The sequence below is a fragment of the Caretta caretta genome, chromosome 5 (assembly GCF_965140235.1).
Source record: "Caretta caretta isolate rCarCar2 chromosome 5, rCarCar1.hap1, whole genome shotgun sequence".
Classification (NCBI taxonomy): Eukaryota; Metazoa; Chordata; order Testudines; family Cheloniidae; genus Caretta; species Caretta caretta.
This window is the reverse complement of record NC_134210.1, coordinates 83,034,810-83,061,730: the sequence shown is the minus strand read 5'-3', so window position 1 is coordinate 83,061,730 and position 26,921 is coordinate 83,034,810. Positions and strand designations below refer to the sequence as shown.

Below are 26,921 nucleotides of genomic sequence, written 5' to 3'. Positions count from 1 at the left end.
GCCATGACAGGGCAATCAGAATTACCGTGGCACAATCTGTTCGTATCTTTGTCAGAACTCTGTGGAGAATTGGTATTGCTGGGAAAGCATACATTAAGTGTTGAGCCCATGAGATCAGGAACGCATCTCCTAGGGAATGTTTGCCCAATCCAGCTCTGGAGCAAAATTTGGGACATTTCTTGTTCTTCGCGAAGAGGTCCAGGGTTGGATAGCCCCAAACCAGAATATATTGCATATGATCCTGTCGTTTATCTCCCATTCGTGATCCCAGGGAAAATGTCTGCTTAGTTCGTCTGCGGTGGTATTCAGGGCCCCGGGAAGATAGGCAGCTGATATCCAGATGTTGTTTGTGAGGCACCAATTCCAGAGCGTCAAGGCTTCTCTGCAAAGCAAGTGAGATCAAGGCGCTCCCTGCCTCTTGACATAGAACATGCATGCGATGTTGTCTGTCATTATCCTAACATGTTGGTTCTGAATGAATAGGAGGAAGTGTCGGCATGCATTGCGTATGGCTCAAAGTTCTAGGACATTTATGTGTAGGGAGGCTTCGTGGAAGACCATAGCCCCTGGACTGTGTGGTGGGACATGTGGGATGCATCGGTAGTCATTATGAGTGATGGGGAGTCCTGGAGAAAAGGAACTCCTGAGCAGAGGTTGGAGGGAACTGTCCACCATTGGAGGGAGTCTTTGACTCTGAAGGGTATGTATAGAGGCTTGTTTAGAGCATGTACATTTGGTCTGTAAACCGGGGTCAACCAAGCTTGAAAGCACCTCATGTATAGGCATGCATTTTTGACCATTAAAGTACACAAGGCCATGTGGCCTAATAGTTGCGGGCAGTCTCGTGTAGTGACCTGGGGACTGTTGTGAAGTTTTGTAATCAGTTTTATGGTGTTGAAACGACTGAGCGGGAGAGACGCTATTCCCGTTTGGGAATCGAGGTGCGCTCCTATGAACTCCAGTTGTTGGGCAGGAGATAAGGTGGGTTTGTTTTTATTTGTTGGCCAAGGGAAAGTAAGCAAGCAATGGAAAGCTGAATAGATCAAAGAGCTTCGTCGAGTGTTGAGGCTTTGAGGAGACAATCGTTGAGGTAAAGAAATATTATAACCCCGTTTCCTGACGGTGGGCAGTAACCACGGTTAGGAGTTTGGAGAAAACTCGGGGGGCGGTAGATAAGCCAAAGGACTACACACTGTATTGAAAATGTGTCGAACCGAGGGTAAAATGAAGAAAACATCTGTGGGCCGAATGTATAGTCACATGAAAATAGGTGTCCTGTAGATTGAGGGCTGAAAACCAATCTCCCTGCTCCAGCACTAGGATTATGGTGGTGAGGGTCACCATTTTGCAATTTTGCTTTTTGATAAATTTGTTTAGCCGCCTGAGGTCAAGGATCGGTCACCATCCCCCAGTTTTCTTTTCTGTTAAGAAGTAATGGGAATAGAAACTTTTCCCTCTGTGTTGTTCGGGCACAATTTCCACTGCCCCCAATTGAAGGAGATGTACTTCTTGGAGGAGCAGTTGCTCGTGAGAGGGGTCCCTGAAGAAGGATGGGGGGGGTGGAAGGCGGGGAGAGGAAAGGAATAGAATAGCCAACAGTGACGACCTCTAAAGCCTAGTTGTTGGTGGTAATATTTTGCTATTGATGGGAGAATGGGCTTAGGTGCTGACCAAAAATAGGGGCAGGCAGTGTAAGCGCTGAAGTGGGAATATTGTTTTCTATACCCTCAACCAAGGCTTCAAATTTACTTATTGGTCAGAGGGGGTTGAGACCCTGGCGAGGAAGTGGGATGGTGGCATTGGTATCTGGGTCTCTGTCGTTGCTGTTGCTCGTGAGATCTATGGAATTGCTGGGTGTATGTGGGGTAGCATGGTCGCTGGTAAGGCTGGTATCTATATTGTCGCCTTCTGGTTGAAGGAGTTTGAATTCCTAGAGACCAGAGAGTTGCCCTGGAGTCCGTCATGGAGAGGAGTACGTCATTTGTGGTGGAGGCAAATAGTTTGTCACCATCCAAGGGGAAATCCTTAATGGTACTCTGGACCTCCTGGGGAAAGGAAGAGGACGAGAGCCATGACCCTCGGCACATCACGAGTGCTGTGGCAGTGGACCATGCTGCAGTATTGGCCACATCAAGGGCAGCTTGAAGAGCAGTGTGGGAGATGATTTGTCCCTCAGAAACTATGGCTGTAGATTATTGATCACATTCCAGAAGAAAAGAAACAACGAAGTCCATGAATTTATTGTAATTTTTGTGGTTGTACTTTGCTAGAATGGCTGTGTAATTAGCAATGCGAAACTGCAATGTGGAAGAAGTGTATACCTTACATCCGAGTAGATCTAATCACTTACTGTCCTTGTTGGAAGGAGTGGAGCGGGGAAACTGATGTTTGTTCTTTTGATTAACAGTGTCTACTACCAGAGAGTTTGGTGCTGGGTGAGTAAAAAGGAATTCCGAGCCCTTGGAAGGAATAAAGTACTTTCGATCCGCTCTCTTACAGGTAGGCAGGCTTGCAGCCGGTGTTTGCCAAATGGCCTTGGCAGGTTCTAAAAGGGCTGCGTTGATAGGTAATGCAATTCTAGAAGAAGAAGGCGGCTGCAGGATTTCAGTTAGCTCATGCTGCTGTTCAGGGACTTCCTCCAGGTTAAGTCATAACTCATTGGCAACTCTTTCAAACAGGTCTTGAAATTTTGAGAAGTCATCCGAAAACGTCGGGGAGGAGGAAACAATGCTTCATCAGGCGGAACAACTGGTTCTACCGGGTTAGAGGCAGGCTGTGCTTGCTCTTGCGGTTGTGACAGCCTGGTGTCTGGAGTCAGTGGCAGAGTCATCAGCTGGTGGTATCGAGCAGATCTCACGCCTGGCTACTATAATGAGTGTGGCCCTGAGTATAATGGAGCCCAATACTGCCACTGTGGTGGGAAGGGCATGGGTGGTGCCATCTAGGGGTTCACACACCATGGGGCAGGACCCTCGGAGTAGGACGAGGCAGTTTTCTATGACCACTCTTGACTGGGGTCTGTGGATGGGAGATCTGATAAGGTGAACATTCTCCCTGCAGCCCAGATTCCTCATCACTGGAGGAAAGCTGTGCGGACCTTGCCTGAGTGTCCGGAGAGAAGTAAGTGTTAAGTAGCAGTGATTGCAAGATAGGTGACACCAGGAGGTCCCTTGAGTGTGTGAATTACGGTGCCGCAGTGCCTCTGTGAGGGGAGGGCTGAGCGAGAGGAATTTGTTTTGAGGAGGGATTTCTCTGCACTGGTGTCCCTAGCGTTCTGTCACTGCCGGCTAGCTCAAAGGCTGATGGTGCCGGGAGAGTGAGAGGAGCCTCCGGGGGGTCAGGCAGGCTGGTATGCATTGGCACCGCTTCCACTGCGGTGCCAAATGGTGCCCTGTGAGAGGCAGGCAACTGAAAGCCTGAAGCCTTGGCACTGGAGGTTAGTGCAATCGCCGCAGCCACAGGTGGATTTTGCGTGGCGCCAGAGGAGCCAGGCGCATCAAAGGTACTCAGCCAGGGGAGCGCGGGGAGGGAAGCAATACCCGGAGAAGGCTTGTCCCTGCAAAAAGCCTTTCTGTGTGAGAGAGACTGATGTTTTTTTCAGGTTTTCTTTTGTCTCTTTGAAGCAGGGGAGCTGCGGTGTACAGCAGAGTAAGAGCCCGGGTCTGAGCCTGGTCCGAGAGATTTTTGCGGCAGGAGTAGTTTTAGCTCCCTGTCTTTGCATGCCCTGGATTTCGACTTGCTGCAGTGGGCACATTTTTGGGGGAGGTGGGACACCCCCAAACATTTAGTATTTTTAGAATGGCCATCTGAAAGAGGGATGGCATCATTACAGTTAGAGCAGCGCTTAAAACTGGGAGAGCCAGGCATGTCGGAAGTGGCTGCGCTGACAGAAAAAAAAAGGTGTGTGTGTGGGGCAGGGTTTAAATTGAAGAGAAGAGAAGGAAAAAAAGGGTACCTAACTATTATTGGTAAGCTAAACCAAGAGGGAAAAAAGTTGAACAAGGGAGAGAAGAAATTCTCTAACGATTCTGCTGAGCTCCATCTCAGGCCAGGGATGGTAGAGAAGGAAGTGAGGAGATTGGTCGTGCATACGTACTATTAAGGTACACTCAGAGCCGGGGAGCAAGCTCTGCACATGTGCAACCAGTGCAAGAACTGCTGTAAAAAATCTTTGAGCAAAGGCACATGGACGTATCAACACCTGGAGTGAAGCACCCACAGGGACATCTCTCGAAAAAGAATTATGATTTACAATGCAAGCTTTTAATGCTGAAAGACAAGGTTATAGCCCTAAATCTAAATAACAAACTCATTTCAGGTTTCAGAGTAACAGCCGTGTTAGTCTGTATTCGCAAAAAGAAAAGGAGTACTTGCGGCACCTTAGAGACTAACCAATTTATTTGAGCATGAGCTTTCGTGAGCTACAGCTCACTTCATCGGATGCATACCGTGGAAACTGCAGAAGACATTATATACACAGAGACCATGAAACAATACCTCCACCCACCCCACTGTCCTGCTGGTAATAGCTTATCTAAAGTGATCATCAAGTTGGGCCATTTCCAGCACAAATCCAGGTTTTCTCACCCTCCGCCCCCCCACACAAACTCACTCTCCTGCTGGTAATAGCCCATCCAAAGTGACCACTCTCTTCACAATGTGTATGATAATCAAGGTGGGCCATTTCCTGCACAAATCCAGGTTCTCTCACTCCCTCTCCCCCCTCCAAAAACCTACAGGAGAGTGAGTTTGTGTGTGTGGTTTTTGGAGGGGGGTGAGGGAGTGAGAGAACCTGGATTTGTGCAGGAAATGGCCCACCTTGATTATCATACACATTGTGAAGAGAGTGGTCACTTCGGATGGGCTATTACCAGCAGGAGAGTGAGTTTGGGGGGGGGGGGGGGCGCGGAGGGTGAGAAAACCTGGATTTGTGCTGGAAATGGCCCAACTTGATGATCACTTTAGATAAGCTATTACCAGCAGGACAGTGGGGTGGGTGGAGGTATTGTTTCATGGTCTCTGTGTATATAATGTCTTCTGCAGTTTCCACGGTATGCATCCGATGAAGTGAGCTGTAGCTCACGAAAGCTCATGCTCAAATAAATTGGTTAAACTCATTTCAGTTAGAAGAGACCTCTAGTGAGTCATCTAGTCCATCCACCTATATCCTAGAAGGACTGATTGATTCCAGTGAAGTTTCCAGCAACGTAGTTTATCCGTTGTTTGATTCTCAACTACAAATGGCAGCTATCAACTAAAACACCCATTTATTTCATGTTCTCTGTGTGTATATATCTATCTATCTTCCTACTGTATTTTCCACTGCATGCATCCGATGAAGTGGGTTTTAGCCCACGGAAGCTTATGCTCAAATAAATTTGTTTGTCTCTAAGGTGCCACAAGTATGCCTCGTTCTTTTTAAAGATGGCACTGTACAACATCGGCTTTGAATTCTTTTCTATAGCTATAGAAAACATGAAAGATGAATAAATTGCTCAAAATCACTCACTGTTGGTTCCTGTAACCATGCCTAGGAAACTTCAGCCACTCAGCAGCCCTCATGCCCCAACCCAGCCTCTCAGGAGCACCATTTAAGGAGGGATTGCTATTCCTTTCAGCCTTGATTGAGTTCCCAAGCTGTTACTACATACTACTTCTACCTTCCTTAAGGACAAAGGCCTCTTTCCTCTCTCCATGGTGCCCAATAATACTTTCCCCACATAAGCAGTCAACGTATCAAATTCCCTACAAGAAAAGTGCATTTTGCATAGACTAGAAAAAAAAAGAGAAAATAAAAACATTAACCAGAAATGTAAAAACCACAAAAACTAGGAAGGCTGAAGAATTAGTTATATGAAATATCAGTTAAATTACCCTAGAACTTTGCTTATTACCAAGTGTCTCACTCTCTTTCTCAGCCTAACGGACTCTCAGTCCATCTCTGGTCCTTCTTGTGGGCCATTTGCTGAGAAAGGAGTGGGATGTGAGGTCTGTGTATGTCTAGGTATTTGTGCCTGACACACACCCATAAATAAAATGCACAAGGCTTGTCTACACATTGCATTAGTACTTACCAGCTGGGGTGTAAATTTTGTGCACACCAGCGTGTTGCACACTAACTGTCCATGTGGACCCTGCTGGCACTCATTTAAAGTTCCTAGTGTGCACTGATATAGTCAGAAATAGTACCACATCAACACACACTTGGGACCTGTTAGTGCATCCCAGCAGAGTCCACAAGGACAGTTAGTGCACAAAATGCTGCGTGGACTAGAGTTTAGACTCCAGCTGGCATGCAACAATGCATCATCTAGTCAAGTCCCCACACACAAACACGTCTCCAATAAAAGAGGCAGGCAGATCTACGCACACACAGGAAATCTGTGTGTGCCAGGACATGACTTTTTGCTTACAGGTTCTTTGTCCCTCCCCCAAACCCCCCAAAAAACTGTTTCACTGTGCATCATCCTTCAACCCATTCCAACAGGAATAGACAACAAATAATACCTTATTTGATTGTCTTTTCCAGTTCTGTATGCACAGCTATTAGCCTTAATGACCCTCAACACATTCAGCACAGATATGTGTTCCCTCTAATGGCTTTTAGTACACCATTGGTGAGATCATTGAGGCATGATCTTTAAAGAGGGGGAAAAGAAGAACCTAAGGAGTTATAGACCAGTCAGTCTAATTTTGATACCTAGAAAGATACTGGAAAAATTACAATCAATTTGTAAGCATCTAAAGGATAATAGCATCCTGTATATAATAGCCAACATGGATTTGTCAAGAACAAATCATGGCAAATCATTCTTATTTCCTTCTTTGACTGGGATACTAGCCAAGTGGATGGGAAGAAGCAGTTGATATGTTATATCTTTATTTTAGTAATGCTTCTGACACAGTCCCACATAAGAGTCTCATAAACAAACTAGAAAAATGTGGTCTAGATGAAATTACTATAAGATGGGTATACAACTGGTTATCAGTAGCTGTCTGTCAATTGGGAGGACCTATATCTAATGGGGTCCTATAGGGGTCTGTCTCAGGTCCAGTACTATACAATATTTTCATTAATGCCTTGGATGATGAAGTAGAGTGTATGCTTTGCAGATGACTCAAAGCTGGGAGAGATTGCAAGCACTTTGAAGGACATGATTACAATTCAAAGTGACCTTAACAAATTAGAGAATTGGTCTGAAATGAACAAAGACAAGTGCAAAGAACTACATTTAGGAAACAAAAAACAAATACACAGCTACAAAATGGGGAAAACTGGCTAGCTGGTAGTGCTGAAGAAAAGGATCAGGAGGTTATACGGATCACAAATTGAACATGAACCAAAAATCGGTGAATTGGTTGATCACAGGATGGACTAAGAGCCGCCAAAGTGATGCAGCTGTGAAAAACGGTAATGCAGTTCTAGCATGCATCAGGCGAGGTATTTCCCATAGAGACAGGGGAAGCATTTATGCTATTATACAAGACACCAGTGAGACTTCATCTGGAATACTTTGTGCAATTCTGGTCTCCCATGTTTAAGAAAAATGAATTCAAACTGGAACAGGTGCAGAGAAGGGCTACAAGGATGATCTGAGGAATGGAAAACGTACCTTATCAGAGGAGACTCAAAGAGCTTGGCTTGGTTAGCCTTACCAAAAGAAGGCTGAGGGGAGATATGAATGCTCTCTATAAATATATCAGAAGAATAAATACCAGGGAGGGAGAGGAGTTACTTAAGTTAAGTGAACACAAGAACAAATGGATATAAAGTGGCCATCAACAAGTTTTGGCTTGAAATTAGACAAAGATTTCTAACCATCAGAGGATGAAGTTCTGGACCAGACTTCCAAGGGGATCAGTGGGGGCAAAAACCCTAACTCCTCTTGATAATTTTAAGGAGGGGATATCATGATGAGACTGCCTACAATGGCATGTAGCCGATCTGCAACTGTTAGCAAATATTTGCAACAGACTGTGATGGGACACTAGATGGGGAGGGCTCTGAGTTACTACAGAGAATTCTTTCCATGTATCTGGCTGGTGGGTCTTGCCCACATGCTCAGGGTCTAACTGATCGCCATATTTGGGGTTGGGAAGAAATTTCCCCCTAGGTCAGATAGGCAGAGACCCTGTGGCGGGGGGAGGGGGTTCGCCTTCCTCTGCAGCATGGGGCATGAGTCAGTTGGTGGTTTAAACCAGTGTAAATGGTGAATTCTCTGTAACTAGAAGTCTCTAAATCATGATTGAGAACTTCACCAACCCAGCCAGAGGTTAGAGGTCTATTATAGGAGTGGGTGGGTGAGATTCTTTGGCCTGCAATGTGCAGGAGGTCAGACTAAGTGATCATGATGGTCCTTTATGACCATATAGTCTACAAGTCTAATGTGGTGCTGTTGCGAAAAAGGCTAATACCATTCCGGGGTGTATTAACATATGCAAGACACAGGAGGTAATTGTTTCACTCTACTCAGCACTGGTGAGGCCTCAGTTGGAGTATTGTCTCCAGTTTTGGGCACCAGACTTTAAGAAAGATGTGGACAAACTGGAGAGAGTCCAAAGGAGAGCAACAAAAATGATAAAAGGTTTAGAAAACTGGGCATGTTTCGTCTTGAGAAAAGAAGATCAAGTAGAGACATAACAGCATTCAAATATGTTAAGGACTGTTAGAAGAGGACTCTGATCAACTATTCTTTATGTCCACTGAAGGTAAGACAAGAAGTAATCCGCTTAATCTGTAGTGAGGGAGATTTAGGTTAGATATTAGGGTAAGCTTTCTAACTATAAAGGATAGTAAAGCACTGAAATAGTTACCAAGGGAGGTTGTTGAATCCCCATCATTGGAGGTTTTTAAGAACAGACTGCTCAAATACCTCTCATGGTGTCATGGTGTTGGTATACTTGGTCCTGCCTCAGCACAAGGGGGATGAACTAGATGACCTCTTATGGTCCCCTCCAGCCCTACATTTCTATGATTCTATGATAGCTAGCCAACCTTTGTGATCAACCACCAATAAAAGTATTGACCACGAAAGCTCAAGACTGCCATACCAAAGTGCTTCAGAAGGCAGGCACCCTGCTAGAAAAGGAAGGTCTAGATTGCTGCAGTGTACTGAAAAAAATAATTCTTCCGAGTGATGAACAGATAAAGATTGATCAAAGCAGCAATGCACAAACAAGGGAATATTACAGAAGCCTCTGGCAATATTTGTAAAATCCACAATTTATGTTTTGTTAACCTGTCCAATTTAGGAGTTTTCTAACATATTGCACATAATTGCTGCTGAAAAGCTTTTCTATGACTTCAACACACATGAATTATAAAGACAGCTGAAACTGACTGAGTTTTCCAGTCTGGTGGTGCACATCATTACTGAAACTGATACACTGTAAGTGCCTGATCATGCAATTTGAGCCACATGGCTGGACATTTGCACTAGCACAGAACCTAGTGCTTCAGACGGTTAGAATAAACTAAACTTGATTTTTCCCTGCTAGGGTATCTTGTCCAGGGTCAGAGATAGTGGAAGGATCACTAGTAATAAACATATCCTATCATACCCTTTTGCAAGAGTTTGTTTCTTGAATCATTTAGGCCCAGCCATTCTTCTCCCCTCCCCTGACCCCACACACTTAGCACTGATTAAAGGGCAGAAGCAATAGGCTGCAAGAGCAAAAGAGAAGGTTACTCACCTTGTGCAGTAGCTGAAGTTCTTCAAGATGATTGTTCCTGTGGGTGTTCACTTTCGATGTCTTGGCGTCCTGCGCTTGTAATCAGAGATTTGTAGTTGCATTGCCGTGGTTCGCTGTGCACTTGTGGCAGTCATCTCATGCCACTCCGAGCGGCTACTTAGCGTGCGCACCCAACCATCCTTTGGTTTCTTCTCTACCCCAAAGAGTCAGCATGAAGCTCCCAAGAGCCAATCTCCTTTCTCTAATGACAGAATTATGGTTCCTAGGGTTACCATTTTGAAACACTGCATCCTTACAAACTTGATGAGTTTGCATAAGCTTGCCTGGGTCTCCATTTACCATTCTTTTTCTGTGTGAGAAAATAATGGGAATAAAACCGTGTTGGAGTGGTACTATTTCCATGGCTCCTAGTTGCAGGAAATGTTTATTTCCTGCTGCAACTGGGTCTTGTGAGAGGGGTCCCTGAAGAGGGACAGGCAAGGTGGATGGGTAGGGGGAGTAGAAATAAATGGATAGAGTAACCCTTCTGGACAATTTGCAGCATCCATTTGTCTGTGGTGATGTTGTTCCAGACTGGGTAGTGTGGTAACAGGCAGTCTCCAAAGAGTCTGGCGGTCATCTGATAATCCAGCATGGGAGAAGATAGAGGTCTTGAGCTCACAACCAGTACTTCAAAATGATTGACAGGATGTTGAAGATTGAGACGTGGCAGGTTGATTCTGGTTCTGCCTGCGCCTCACTTGTTTTTGCTTGCGGCATTGATCATATTATCATATCATATTGATCTGGGGTTGGGAGTAAAGGGCGGGATGGAATCTTTGGGTATAAAATCAGCCCTGTTTTTTCTTGTTTGGGGGAACGTAAATACCCAAGGTCTTCAAGGTTGTTCATGAGTCCTTTAAGGTATGAAGAGATGCATCTTTGCTCTCATCAAATAGTTTTTGGCACCCAAAGGGCAGGTCCACAACTTGTACTTGTACTTCCCTAGGGAATCCAGAGAGGTGGAGCCATGATGCTCGATGCATGACAACGGACATGGCTATGGATCAGACTGCCATGTTGGCAGAGTCGAGAGAGGCCTTCAGTGCTGTTCTGGTGATTAAGAACTCTCCCTAACATTAGCTTTGTATTGTTCCTTTGCTTCCTCTGGCAGTTGATCAATAAAGGATTTCATTTTGTTGAACAAGTTGTAGGTATATTTTGCTGAAAGAGCTGAGTAATTTGCTATATAAAATTGTAATGAGATTGAGGAGTAAGATTTGCAGCCAAAGAGGTCAAGCCTTTTCCAGTCATAAGGTGTGGTTTTTGACTGGGGCTGTTTTCCCCTTTGGTGCACCACCTCTATGACCAGTGAATTCGGACCAGATGAGTGAACAGGAATTCAGCTCCTTTCGCTGGTGCATAGTATTTTCTGTCTGAACCTTTACAGGATGGTGGGACAATGGCTGAGTTAATAGGCAGAGATATCTTTGCTGACAGAGATGCCTGCAAGATGTCAGTGAGTTTGTTCTGGGTCTCTGGCAGCTCTGCTAAAGAGATGTCCAGGGATTCTGCCACTCTTTTGAATAAGTGCTGAAAGGATTTAAAATTGCCACCTGTAGTGGGCAGCAGTGGCATAATTGTCCATAATTGTCCACATAATTGTCCAGGGATGAGGACAAAAAATGGGTAGGTGGCAGTGTATCGCCTTCAGGGACCTCTTAGAGTTCCTCTCCCTCTTGGGCTTGTGATGATGGTGAGCCCATGGTTGAAGGGGCCTGGGTAGTCCTTGGTGCTGGTGGGTTGGAAGGTTTAAGAGTCTGGGCCCTGTAGATTGCACATGGGTCCCAATATGGCCAATTGCGTGGCATAACGATAGGCAGAGGCATCCATGGTAGTGTCTGCCAGCTGTACCCTTCCATAGGTGGTTGTTGGTGAGAAGGTCCTGGTTTCGGGAAGGAATGATGAGGGGTGTAAAGGCTTGAGTCATCCTCTTTGTCCTCATCACTGGATAGTGGGGGTGCAGATCTAATAGAGTGCCTATTCAGCTCAGTCCTGGCCTGACTGGGGTACCATCAATGCTGAACGGAGGAGTGGAGGAGATAGCCAGGTCCGTCTGTCTGATGAAGGGTTGTGATACCAGGAAGCTTGGTGCCATGGATGGCAACGTAGTAAGCTCTGATGGTGCTGCAGTCTTGTTAGGCTGTGTATATGCAGCAGGTGGTGCCATTACACTAGCCAGTGCTGAGGTGTTCTTTGGCACTGTTGGTGCCGAGTTAGGGAGCTTAGCTCTGGCTCATGCAACTGAGTGAGAGCCTGGCCACATCAGTGCCTTGGCTCCTCGGGATGTCTCAGTACTGGATGTTCCCAGTGCTTCTCAGTCCGAGGCTGTCGGTACCAGGGCAGATTTCTCATCAGGAGACTGCTTCTTTTTAGGGGGTGATGACTGCAACCAATGTTTAGTCGCCTTCTTAGGTCCTTAGACACGGTTTGGGTAGAGCCCCTTGTCTGAAACTGCTGCTGGAGACCATTGCCCAGGAGGAGTCCTGGACTCTGGGTTAGAAGCTGGCCTGAGGGATTTCTCCATCATTAATAATTTTAGTTGGAAGTCCCTGGCTTTCAGTGTCCTGGCAAATAGTTTCCTGCAGTGGAAACACTTCTGTGGTACATGGGTTTCCCCAAGACAGCCGATGCACTGAGCATGACCATCCGATACAGGAATTGATAGCCAGCAGGTCAGGCAACGTTTAAAGCCGGGGGAACTAGGCATGCCTGAGGAGGTTCAGGGCAATAGAAAACGGCCATAGTTCAGTTACCATCGGCGGAGACCCACTAGTGGAGGGAGGGGGACAAACAAAACAAAGTTTTGCTTTGGTTTTTTTTGTTTTTAGTGGGTAAATAAGAAGGGGAAAGGGAAGAAAACCAACAAAAAGGATAAATAAAGATGGGAATATAAGCAATTTATGAAATAGACAGGGGGACTGCTGTCACTCCGACTCAAGTCAAAGACAGAAGAGAAGAAACTGAGGGACAATTGGCTGCGCACACTAAATAGTCGCTTGAAGCGGTGCGAGATGGCTGCCACATGTGTGCGGCCAACAGGGGCACTCCTACTACATATCTCCGATGACAAGCGCAGGGTGCCAAGACACCTAAAGTGGAGCACCAACAAGGACACTCCTAAAAGAAGAAGTTTCTACTTTCAGTGAACACTTCTTACTGGTACAGATAAACAAACACAGACAGAGCAATTACAGGGGGAAGTAATATACAGTTTACTTATTTGTTCCTAAGCACAATAAGAATCTTGGGATACTTAATCATTTCCCTTTTAACTTTTTAGAATTAAGTTTTCATTCACGTGTTTAAATTAGAGTCTAATTTTTCCAGGATGAAAAATCTTTCAGGTATATGCTCTGTTCATGTTAATACTTCAAAGTGGCACAGATGTTCAGGGGGCAGGGTGGGAGAATGATAAATGTAAAAAATCCCACTGGTTTTTGTTTCTTTCCTGAACAAACTCAAGTTTCTCATAACCCTAAAAGCACCACAGGTCTGGGTACAGAACTGTCAAACTTCGGCCTCCCACAGCTTTTTTCCACTGGTAGAAGGTAGAGTTGGTGGAGAGACAAGTTCAACAGAATGTCATCTCTCACAAAAGACTTTTTTGCTAATAAATATTAACAACATACCACTGCGTGCCAAATTATCATGCAACTTTTTTCCACCCCAAAATCCACTAATGAGGACCTGTTTGGAGTATTTCACACAATTCATATAAACTTAATTCATAAAAACAAAAAAGATACAATTATAGATTGTTATAGATACAATTGTGACACTTAAAATGCTGTTTGCATTTTTAAGAAGATAAGTGGTTCCAGCAATATTCCCCAAAGTAAACCAAATCTCAAACCATGAGGTTTCAAAACTGAAGAACCTCTTGAAGTCCAACCATTGCATGAAGTAAATACCTGAGACCAACCAGATGACACAGGGAGACAAGACATGGGATACAAATTAAGAGATGGCCAAAGTTTTCCACTTTGATATTTTTGTTATTAAAATATGACAGTTTACTTAATATGCAATGTCCATAAGTGAATGTATAGTTCCACTTTCTGACAACTCAGCCCACCAAAAATTATAGCTAGAAGAATGATCAGACATGATGTTTTAAAAAACTATTATCTGTGCTCTTTAAAAATATGCCCTCTGCATTAAATCTATTCAGTGAGATTGTTATATTACCTGTAACAACACCACAGTAATGGTTGTGAGGAGCTAGCTTTTCAGTAACTTTCTCCTCTATGGACCTTTTTCGTCTGTACACCCTGTGTGCATGACCTGTCACAGCCAAAGTGTGATTGAGTGGCTCAATAAATATGAAGTCCTCGTTAATCTGTATAAAGCCCATCTGTAAAGGAAAACAAGAGGGACATATAAGGTATGTAATTTAAAGAAACCACATATGCACACACACACAAACACACCCTGCCCCTCCCCCCAAAAAACCCTTTTATTTAAAAAAAAATTCATTTTAAGAATCCTAGTAGTGAGAATACTATCCTTCCATTTTATTAGCCTCCATCTCAGTGCACTAAACTTCATTTACTTCAACTAAATCTGTGTGAGTTGGTGGCTACATGCCAGTAGCAGATGCACAGTGAAAGATCTGGAATGTTAAAGTCTTGCTTTGGGAGACCCAGGGGTCATTTAAAAATGTACAACATGTACCACACAATCTATACCCTAGTTTTATAACACACCTGTTGTCATACTTTCTCATAACCAATTTTTAATAAAATAGTTCAGATACAAGCTCAATTTAGGGAGTCTGATGCATCTTTAGCAACTGCACAGAGCTGCAACAGATATGAAATTCTTAAGACCCCTTTTACAGATTTTTAACTTTTTAATTAAAAACAAACACACACATTTTTCTTCAAAAATAATGTATGCCTGGTTAAAAACAGAGAAACACTATCTGTGTTACAGCCTTCTTTTTACCCATGTGCCCACAATGACATAAGATCATGGTTGAGGTCACCAAAATACTGTAAAAACTGTTCTTATAACTACTACTTACTATGGTTCAACTCAAAACTGTTCAATTGGCCAAAAAAATACCAGTTTATGTCAGAATTACAAAGCATGTAGGAAAAAAAAAAGTTTTTTTCTCTATAAAATACGATCAACAAAACTGGCAGGTAACTTCTAATTCCAGAGATCTTAAAATCTATGAATCTATGAAACACTGTTCCTAAAAAAAACACCAAAATGGCATATCCAGCTCAAATAAGGAGAGTTCTTCTCCATGTATGCATGTAGTTCCCATTTACACAAAAAAAAGGACTCTTTCTCTTATAGGCAACTTAACTGCATAATCATACTAAAACAGAGATACTTAATTTCACAATCAGGTGTACTAGCTGCACCTCAACTGCTATACTGAATGTTTTCTGAGGACCAATGCTGAATAGACACAGTAATTTCATCCTTAACATCCAATAGTACCTTTAAGATAGCTGGATTTATTTGGTTGTTTTTGGTTTTTTGGTTTTTTGTTTTGTTTTTCCATTTTTTTGTTGTTGTTGTTTATTTTCAGGTTGCTTGATATTAATTCGGAGTCTGTTAAATATTAAGTATTTAGGTAAGCAAAATACTTTAATATACTTTCAGTGCAACTGTCAAATGGTGCTTTTATAAATCCTGTATGTTTTTCTAGTCACCAAAATTGGTCTATTTATATTGAGAATTATGTTTTTAAATAACTGGTGGAGTATATGCAGAGCAGACTAATTTTCTCCTAATATTTGCGGATTCAGATATTGAATATTTAAACTTTATTTTTTTAATTGCAGTGTCTGTGAAAGGTGCTGAGCAGGCTTGGATATAGAATCTCTTTTCTCAGAACTGGTACAGAACAAACAGTAGCTGTGCAAGCTTCTCCACATCACCCAGCCAATGTGCCTTAACCCTGTGTCATAAATATAAAGGGAAGGGTAAACCCCTTTAAAATCCCCCCTGGCCAGAGAAAAAAATCCTCTCACCTGTAAAGGGTTAAGAAGCTAAAGGTAACCTCACTGGCACCTGACCAAAATGACCAATGAGGAGACAAGATACTTTCAAAAGCTGGGAGGAGGGAGAGAAACAAAGGGTCTGGTCTGTCTGTCTATATGCTGCTTTGCCGGGGATAGCCCAGGAATGGAATCTTAGAACTTTTAGTAAGTAATCTAGCTAGGTATGCATTAGCTTATGATTTCTTTAAATGGCTGAGAAAAGAATTGTGCTGAATAGAATAACTATTTCTGTCTGTTTATCTTTTTATAACTTAAGGTTTTGCCTAGAGGGGTTCTCTATGTTTTGAATCTAATTACCCTGTAAGGTATCTACCATCCTGATGTTACAGGGGGGATTTCTTTACTTTTATTTACTTCTATCTCTATTAAAAGTCTTCTTGTAAGAAAACTGAATGCTTTTTCATTGTTCTTAAGATCCAAGGGTCTGGGTCTGTGGTCACCTATGCAAATTGGTGAGGCTTTTTATCCAACGTTCCCCAGGAAAGGGGGGGGTGCAAGTGTTGGGAGGATTGTTCATTGTTCTTAAGATCCAAGGGTCTGGGTCTGTAGTCACCTAGGCAAATTGGTGAGGCTTTTTATCAAACCTTGTCCAGGAAGTGGGGTGCAAGGTTTTGGGAAGTATTTTGGGGGGAAAGACGTTTCCAAACAGCTCTTCCCCAGTAACCAGTATTTGTTTGGTGGTGGTAGCGGCCAATCCAAGGACAAAGGGTGGAATATTTTGTACCTTGGGGAAGTTTTGACCTAAGCTGGTAAAGATAAGCTTAGGAGGTTTTTCATGCAGGTCCCCACATCTGTACCCTAGCGTTCAGAGTGGGGAAGGAACCTTGACACCCTGACTTGGAGGAACTGTCCCGAAAGATGAGAGAATAGTTCATTCTTCATGCTCATTCAATCTGTGGCCTCTTTGCTGAGATGTCTACTTAATGGTGGCATTTGTTATGTGGTGACCTGTGTACTTAGAGGACTGACTGAGTCCATCAATTCGTTTCACATTAGCTTTGACCACTATTTACTTAGATGGAATGTTAACCTAGTGCTGAATAAATACTATTCCCAATCTCCTGAGTCACTCAAACAGGGAATTGCAAATTGAATATAAAATTTACCAAAGAGCATTAATATCAGCCATACATATTCAGCTGGATAATTCCCAGCTGAATTTGGATAGCCAAATATTCAGTCTGTTCATTTTGGCTGCTCTTGAAAATAGCATAATTCTTCTTTCTGAAGCAGCTACTCTGCCTGACTGGCAGTCTACTATTCCTCCATCTCCTGACCACACAGAGAAGGAGATGAGAAGACATCCCCTCCTTCCTCCTTCCCCGACCCCCCAGTAACCAAGATCTCCATTCTTTGGTTTCACTGGGAGGGGAGAGAAGAACATCTCCCACCAGAGCCTTGAACCTCATGGAGCTGGAGCAGAGTAAAAAAATAACCTTCCATCTCAGTTCCAAGCCAACCTCTGATGGCAAGAAAATAGGGATTTCTTTTAGCAGAGTTCACTCTGGCACATCACTCTGCCCTAGAAAGATCATTAGTCAGTGATACAATGCCCAGAGGAATGGGGCTAGATGTGACAATGGCCCTGGTAGTGAGGCATCAACATAGTACAGTCCTCAAGTTTGACCCAGCAATTGGGTGTTGATACATAGTGCTTGCAAGATGGTATCTGGTCTTTAATGAATACAAGCAGTAAAACACCTACTCCTACCTCTTAATTGCTCCTGCTCAAGCACAATAAGGATGCAAATGCAATGGAGGTAATATCTAATCCTGATGGTTTTATCTGTTAAATGTCCATGGATACCTTGGTGATATGCATAACATAAATGCGCAGAAAATGTGCACATTCTAAGAGGTAGATGTATGTCTAGCATGGTCCATGGTGCAGGCACCTAACAAAAATGGAAGTTTTCTATTGCAAATGCTCATATTCCAATTTGTAGTCTTATAACTGTCATAAAATAAAAACTTGTAAAACCTCTAGTCCTGAAAGCGGACGATCTTCATGTTGCAATGTGCATTATAATAACCCTACCCAGAGTTCATTTCCCTAAAAACAATGGAATATTCCATTTTTTTATTTGATGAGGGCTTGATTCTCCTGTCATTTATACCTGGATATATTTGAAGTTACTACTGCAGTTAGTGCACTAAGATAAAGAGAGGAGAATGTGCCTGTTCACATTACAAGAGACAACTGGCTATACCCAGTACGTGTCCCTGTATAGAAGTGTGGTTCTTGATCTACATGTGGCTCTAAGATCCTACATGTAACTCTGACTAAGTCTTTTGCTCAGACTCTGTCCGTTTCTGTTCAAAGTCATAGCAGGCCAAGTTCTGTCAAAGGAGCACTCAGACACAAATGAGGCAGTCTGAGGAGCATTTAGTGACCAGAACCCATCACATACATATACAATCCTCACAGATTTAGCTCCTTGGAGGGGGAAAAGGGGAAGAGAGAAACACCAGCAGACTTTCTATCACAATCAAGAAAGGAAGTGGACAGTAGGGACAAAAGAACACCCACAGGCACACATTGTTATGTAAAGCCTCCGCTCAGTCCAGCAGAATGAGATTGTACGATTTGTAACTTTTCAGTCATTGCTAGTATGATCATCAGGACCGGCTCTAGGCACCAGCAAAGCAAGCACGTGCTTGGGGCAGCACAATTCCAGAGGAGCGGCATTCCGGCCTCCTTTTTTTTTTTTTTTGGCTGGGGCAGTTGCGCTCTCAGAACTTGGGGTGGCAAATTTTTTTGCTTTGGGCAGCAAAAAACCTAGAGCTGGCCCTGATGATCATTAAGTTCTGTAACCTTTTGCAAACTTTGTAACTTTAGTTATTGTTCCTTGCAAGCTTTGTAACCTTTTCAGTTACCATTTGTATAAACCTCCCAGCTTTGCAATACCCCATCACACAATCAGAGAGAGTGTGAATAAGGGAATGTGGTTGGGAGATAAGGGAGTGTGAACAAGGGAGTGTATGTGGGACTGGGCGGGGAGGAACTGCAAGGAGAATAGAGCCCAGACACAGGTGTGTAGGATGTAATCTGCCCTGAGAAGGCAATCATGGGGTGTGGTAAAGAAAAGAAGATAAATACAGATATGTCACAACACAGGCATCATAATGCAATTTCAGGACATTGTGCCTGGCTTATTTTATGGCTTCCTATGACCCCATTTAATGAGGAAGTAATTCTCCAATTGCTCAAGGATGAGCATCACTGAGCTACACTTCAGTGTTAGCGGATCATGGCTGTGTAATAACCTGTTGGATTGAAATAGCACAACAAAATGCATCTGAGAATTAGCTGCCTCCCTCCCCAAATATTCCATCATTTAAAAACACCTCTAAATACACAAAAGTCCCTTTTCTTGTGATTTATATTTCAAAAGCTTTAAAATAATACCAATCACACTGCTTGGGCAGAAGATGCATTTATGCACACATGTGGTATGGAATTAAATAACATTTGTTCCCCAGCTGTTAACTGATGTCATCACCAGCATACTAGCACATGGATGCATCTGTTCCTTTGTCATAAATAATGTCATCTTCCCCAAATGTCAGAAGCAGAATTCACATCCCAAAATTTACCAGTGCTTATATGAAAATAAGAATCATGCCTTCTCTCTCGCTCATTTAATAATTGCTCTTTGGTATTCAACCATTGCTATGTATATTTCATAGACATTCCATTCCTGATTACATTAAAAAATGAACATAACATGGCCATCTTCTGATTCTAACAACACACTCTCCTGCCCATCTGCAGAGGGAGGATGCATAGGAGCTCTACAGATCCTAATTCCCTCACAGTTTCCAACTTTCCAGTATTGTCCTGGAGTCTCCAGGAATTAAAGATTAATCTTTAATTAAAAATTATGTCATGTGATGAAAGTGAATACATCCAACCAAAATTGGCAACCCTAGGTCCCTTCCCACACTGCTACTGGTGTTGCAGGAAGCCAGTGCAGGACTGCATCCCCTCATGCCCTTGCACCAGCACATAACCCAGGCTGTGATTTGAGCCTACACTAGTTTATACAAACAGGCAGTAAATCCAACATTTCCTTAAAGATTAGTAAGTCTATTTTAAACAGTATCCCCCAAAACATTACCACCATATACACATTTAAAAATGAAAGGTTTATTAAAATGTATAGCACAAAAGCCAATTCTTCTCCAGCACTGATTAACTTTAAACAGTTTTGTAATCTGAGACTTTGTGGTCTTTACAAAATCTCACAGAATATTAAAATGATTTATTGTTTTTTGTGTCTGATTGCAAAAGCGAAATTATTCATTTACATTTCAATACAGCACTCCAAAGAAGAGTACTGCAAGTTAACGAATATTATTAAAAACTAATCTGTTAGTTTCAAGATTAAATTAATATATTGAATTCAAATAAAACATTAACTGGAACATAAAAATAAATATCTTAAACTCTAATAAGAGCTTTTAACAGGACAAACATACATTATTAACATATTTTGATGGTTTTTATAAGGACTAATTCTCTATTCTTGTTATATACTATAACCCTCTCTCATCAGGTATCTTTATTTTTGAAGGTTGAAGACATGATTCGAAAAGGATATCCAGTAACCTCTGTCATTGATTAAGTGAGCTTCCAGATTTAAATGCTTCACTATTTATGTGTTTTTTTCTTCAAAGTTTTCTGTCTACCTGCAGCTTGCTTTTTCTGGTGTTCTGAATTAAAGAGAAATATTGTTTGCCTCTCCCTTTCCATTTGCCAGTGTGACAAGTGCTTTTCACATACCCCAATCTGATTTTTTTCTTCAATGACAGAAGCACATCATGCAGTGTGTGTGTGTGTGTGTGTATTAATTCCACACATATACTGCCTTAACAGATGAGCAATATTTTGAACATTATGCAGAGTTAAAAGCACACTTTCAAAATCTGCCCAAAAATGTAGACTCTGTAAAAACAAAGTTTTCAAAATCCACACTTTACAGCATCATGCTACAGCAGTAGCAGTGGCTCTCAAAATTTATCTTCATTACCTACTTTTATCAAAGCAAGGGAACTCAGGCCATACATTCACATGTTCAAGAGACAATATTCATGTAGACCAAACTATTAATGACACACTAGAATACAGAAGCATATAGAACACTAAGAGGCATACCAGCACCATGGCTCATTTCAGTAAGCAGTGAGTGCACACAATTAGTTGAGCAGGGGGTTGGACTAGATGACCTCCTGAGGTCCCTTCCAACCCTGATATTCTATGATTCTATGAATTCTACATGGTGTAGCCAGTTGTAGAAAAAATGACCCAAACTGAAACTGAAAAGTGACCTGTGAATCACCTCCAGGAAAAGACATGATCCCAGGGGGAAAAAGATGGTGGGGAAGAGAATGGGGGACAGGACATCAAGGGGGTCTCACATGGAGAATATGGGTTTGATCTCCCTTGAACCTCCAATCCCCCATTCTGTCCCAGCAGCAAGGCCCTGAGGTATGTGGCTGCCACCTCTTCCTCCTCCTTGCTCTCTCCTCCTGGAGACTCCAGATGGGCTGGTCACCACCAGTAACAGCACTGAGGGTATATCTACACCAAAAATTAAGGTGTAAGGTATGCCTACTCACACTACTTAACATGGCTAATAATAGTAGTGAAGATGTGGTGGCATATGCTTCAGTGCAGGCCAGCCTCCCCAGAACAAACCCACTGGAGACCCTATGGACAGACTCAGGCCGCTAGTCTCCACCAGGATCTATGCCATTATGTCTTCACTACTGTTGTTACCTGTGCTAACTAGATTAAAGCTAGCACAAGTATGCCTACCCATGCTACAATCACACTTTTACTTGTGGGGTAGAGGTACCCTGCAAGTAGCTGAGAAGAGGAACTGGCATGCCAGTGCCACAACATCCCATGATGGCAAGAGGGAGTGACTATATGGGAGGGAATAGCAGCTCAGTACTTGCAACATTGCTGTACGCATGACAGAGACTTGAGCTAGAGCTGGAACAGGCACCCAGAGAATTTCTGTATTCTTATTTTCAAGACAGCAAATAAAAAAAACGATACAAGAGTTTGAAGTCCTACGCCGACACTGTCTGAACCCCACCGTATGAAGCATGAGGTACAGTAAATCTGACTAGAAATAAAAGTGAAACTAGCTAGTTTTCTTTCACTGTCCAAACTAAGCAAAGAGTAAATAAATACCACGCAGATTATTAAAGTATTAACAAAACAAATAAAGACACTTGTTTATTTAAAAATAAAAGGGTTTATAAACAGGCAGTTTCCCTTTAACATTTATTGAAAATACTCCAGCCCCTCTCTTCCCCCCTCCCACTTCCCTGCACTTCTAGCTACTAACATATCCACACACTCACTGGTTTTATGGTCCCTTCACCACATGTGCTACGGACACGAGCAGCACCTTATCTTTAAAAAGACTCCAGCCAACTCCAGTACATTAGCTACGGGCCACAGTGTTCTTTAGCAATGGGCCAAACTGGAACTCCAAGAAGTCCATACATCTGTAGTTCTGGGAACGAGTCAGTGTTGTTAGATCTTTACTAGTGATCTCACAATTGACAAAAATGTTGCCAGCCTCCTACATATCCCCCAAGAGCTGCTGCAAATTTAGTTCACTATGGAAACACGATAACTGAAGCCACCCACTGGATGGCCAGAACTGACGGACTAGGATGTAGAATGCCTCTTCATTTTTGTCCAAAATTTTCAGACATTCAATTAAAGGTCAAAATGGATGCTGCAGTACAGTTACTTTTTCCATGTGATTCCAAAGAATACTCTACAATAGACTGTCCCTTGGTATTTGCAGTTCTTAATTTACTGTCCACCCTGCTATCAATTTATATTCTGTCCTTTCCATCATTTAGACCCATGATTATTATTGCTACCCCCACAGACATATTTTGTTGATGTGGTAGGAAATCAACCCAAAGAAACACCCTTTCTAGCCTTAACCAGTGGTTCCCAAACTTTTCACTTTGCACCCTCCTTGCACCTGTCCACCCAACCCCCAGGAGCCACTGTTAGGACCTGGGGCCAGGTTGGGTCCACAACAGGGAGTGGGGCTGTGGCTGGGAGCAGAGCCCAGGCCAGGAGCCAGAGGCTGACGCCAGGGCCATGGCTGGGAGCAGGTCTGAGGATGAGAGCAGAACTGCAGCAGGGGATGGGGCTGAAGGAGAGCTGGGGGAATGGACCACATTGGGCTCAAATGGGCACAACCAGCGGGGAAGAAGTCACATCCCCCTGAAAATGAAAAGCTAACAAAGCCCAACAGGATGCAGTATATATACTGCTACCTAATAGTACATAAAGATGATCCAGTACTTGTATTTTGTGCACTTTATTTTATTCAAGAGGAGAGGACTGGTCCCTCAGAAGCTTTGGCAATACACTGGCAGGCATGGTAAATGTTTTGCCCTTTGTCAATAAGCTGAGTGGTTGTGTTCACTGTGTTTACTGTATAAGAGACAGCACACAGAGAGTTGGTAAACACAACTTTACTTGCTGAAGGCTAACACAGAACTCATAGCAGGACAACAGCCAAGTTTCCAGGTTGGAACCCCTGATAGTTCATCCATCTTTAATTTTAAAAGGATGCTGTCAATCTGAAAACCAGTAAATTTCAAAAAATAAGGTAAAAATAATTCCAGGTAGTAAACTTGTCCCTGATTCCTTCTGCCAGTTTTATGTGGGTTTGCCATCAATTTTTCTTATTTTTTAAATGCTCTGCTCCCCGCATCCGTTGCTCAGTGAAAAGCCCATACAAGCAAGGAAACGAAATAACTGACTTATCAGGGGAAGGGAGCACTCACCACACACAAAGTACCAAATGCACAAATTAAAAACATTGCAAAAACTACAGGAAAATGTATCTCTAATCTCCCTCCTTTATTGCAATCTTCAGTGATATTTGTTACAAAAAGTTCGTAAAAATATTTCAGACAGAAGTGTGATTTCTAAATTCACAGTGTTGTTTTAAAATAAAATGTTCATTCACTACCATTAGCAACTGGAAACCCAGAACCTGATCTAAAGCCCATTGAAAACAATGGAAAAGCTCCTCATGACTTCAAATGGGCTTCAGATCAGGTCCCATGTGATTATTTCTTTTTACAAATTTGACATTTACATCTATGTAGTACAAGACGCATTTGGGAAAATTGAAGACACCAACCCAAATCCCACCGAAATCTTAGATCAAGAGTTCTCCTTGCTCTTTCAGGATGTCAGAACAACTTATTAGTAGAGCTTCGTGCCCATCACAGAGCTCACGGAAGTCACGGATTCCATGATTTTCCACGACTTCCATGACGTCTGCAGCAGCCAGTGTGGCTGACCCCAGAGCCGCCCAAGCAGCTGGCTCCAGGGCCAGCTGCTCAGGTGATCCTGGGGACAGCTATACCAGCCACTGCTCGGACAGTCCTGGGCAGCTGGCCCCAGGGACCGCCCGAGCAGCTGTTGGTGCGTCTGCCCCCAGGACTGCCCGAGCAGTGGTAGGTGTGACTGGCCCTGGGGACTGCCCGAGCTGCAGTCCCCAGGACGCCCAGAGCAGCAGCTTCTCCAGTGGCCCTGGCAGCTGGTGCCACAGCTGGCCTCAGACCTCCCCAGCAGCAGCCTTTACTCAATTTCCTTGCTTACGGAATTTTGAGATTATGTCCTTTAAAATTACCTTCTTAAAACTACAGTGGTCATTTGCATCTCCTCAACTGTGGTCAGAAGGGCAAACATAACTGCAGACTTACAAACCCACACATTTGTCAAAATGTATACTTGCCAATTATCTATTTTCCCTTGACCTGTAAAAAGCTGAAATATAGATAGATAGATTAGATAGATATAAATATATACTATGACCTGCTACTTCCAACTACTCTAAAGCGTAAAACTTTAGTTTAAAACTAAATTTATATATACACACACGTGTGTATGCATATACATATGTGTGTGTGTATTAATTAATGCCAGTTAGAATTAATTCAACAAGACTTAACTTAGTCAAACCCTACTTTCCTTGCTGAAGTTACTGGGAGTTACACCTGGATGAGGAGTAAAAAGTCCATGATTTTGCCTAAAGCTTTATTATACTACCCACACTTGCATTGAAAGAAACCAGCTACACATAGGACCTTACTACTCTCTTCTTTCTACCCCTTACTATACCCTTTGTTCTCTCTACCATGTATTATTTCATTATTCTCCCACTTAAAAAGTATTTTAATAGATCTACTTTTCTAACAGGTGTATATGTACAAGGTCTTTACTATACAACAATGAACAGCAGAATGAGTAATAGTCAGTCTAGTAGAGAGATAAGTAATCTATTCCTTCAACTTGTTACCTCTGTATTACAGATGTGTCAGACTCCTGGCCCATGGGTCAGATACCTCTAGTGGGTTGTACCCTACCTGGCATACTCAAATGCGGCAAAAGCTAAGCTTTTTTTCATCTTTTTAGAAGGAATTTTCTATAACTCCTGGGTGGGAAGATAAACTTCCAAATGTAAACTGGGCATTAATAAATACAGTGTTATATTCCTAAGTCTGCAGATAGCATAAAACACTGACTCTGAAATTGTGAATTCCCCCTGCACCCATTAATTTTTCTTTTAAATTTAAAGCCTAATGACAACCTTTTTAAAATGTCAGCATAAATTATGTAACTACTAATCTTTCTGGGAGTTGGGAAGGTAAGAAGGTGGAAACAAAGCTCACATGGGATGAAGGGTGGGCATTAGGAGCTGATGCAAGAAAAGAAATGCTGAGGTAAGAAAGGAGAAAAGAAAAAAGGACTACGAGACGTAAACAGAGAAAGGAAGATAGTAAAGGAAGTGAAACAAAAAGCAGACATATTGGTAGCCCTAAGGGTGAGCACTGACTAATTCTGAGAATACAACAATAAAGATACAGGACACATAACTACTGCGAAAAATGACTGCTAGCATTTTCAAAGGAACCTAAGGATTCTGGCACCCAAATCTATTGAATTCCAATGGAAGTTGGGCATCTAACTCCCTTAGTCACCTTTAAAAGTCCTCTACTGTATATCTTCGTGAAAACCTCCCACTGACATCATCAGGGAATTCACTGTGAATGGAGGGGACTATGTAGTCACCTATTTATACACTGCCCATGAGCAATAATTAAAAATGCAAATCAGCCCTCTCTACTGAATATGCGTTACATCCGTGGCACATTATAACCAACGCACTGAAAGGTGTCACTGTGAATAATATGATACACCAGTCTCTAAGTGTTTGGTAATTTGCTGAGTGTACCATAGGTTCGGAAACAAGTGTTGTAGGTGTTCCCTGAACTCAGCTCTTCAGGCAATAACCATCAGAGCTTTCCAAAGACACTCACATAATTCAAGTAGGAAAGATTATTTCTCTACTAGTGCTGCCAGCAAACAAAAGTTGCAAGTACCCTAGGCATAGCCTGTAGCTTCCTGCTGTGGGTCCCACTGGCCCCCTGCCAGCAACAGAGTTGATCTCAGCCCAGCTCTTAGTGTGCTTGCTATCAGGCCTTCCCTCCACAGCCACCCCTCAGCCTGCTGCTGCAACCCTCTGCTCCTGTTCACATGCAGTTTCAAGCTCCTCCTGATCCACGTTCCCTGAAGCTCTGGTAGTACTTCCCTTTCCTGTGCTGGAGGGATTATGGAGCCCTCCACTGGCTAGATGTTGCACTGGGAGCTACCTCCGTGCACTGTAAACAGCCCCAGGTTCATTATAATCTGGTATTTGTGCATTGTTTCACGGCAAGTTTACTCTTTACATAGATTCTTTTTTAAAAAAACACTCATTCTTTTAAAGCAGCTTCTTTGTAATTTAACATATATTTGGGTTGGTGCACAGAAAATGTTATTCTTTTCACAGGTCTATTCCTTTACCAGTTTATTTTTAAGTGGACTCTACCACACATTTTTTTGCCAGTAATTATCCAGAGTTATAGTTTAATTTTGCTGTAACAAAATCAATTATGTCAAAACACTGGAAGAAACCCAACATATAAAATCCCAAAGCTCATCTTGAACTCTTTCAAGCCCCTGATAAATCATGTACCAAGAAAGCACAGTACAATTTAACGGTATATCAAGCTGATTTCAAAATTAGTACTGCAGTCTACATCAAATGCCTAAAAAAATGA

General features: G+C 42.7%; 1 protein-coding gene across 1 annotated transcript in view; it reads right to left on the bottom strand.

The window, feature by feature from the left end:
- ADAMTS19 (ADAM metallopeptidase with thrombospondin type 1 motif 19) overlaps positions 1-26,921 on the bottom strand; it is a 274,632-nt gene that overhangs the window by 206,469 nt on the left and 41,242 nt on the right. Inside the window, exon 3 of the mRNA XM_048851712.2 lies at positions 13,924-14,089. Coding sequence (XP_048707669.2) covers positions 13,924-14,089 — 166 coding nt within the window. The remainder of the gene's footprint in view (positions 1-13,923; positions 14,090-26,921) is intronic.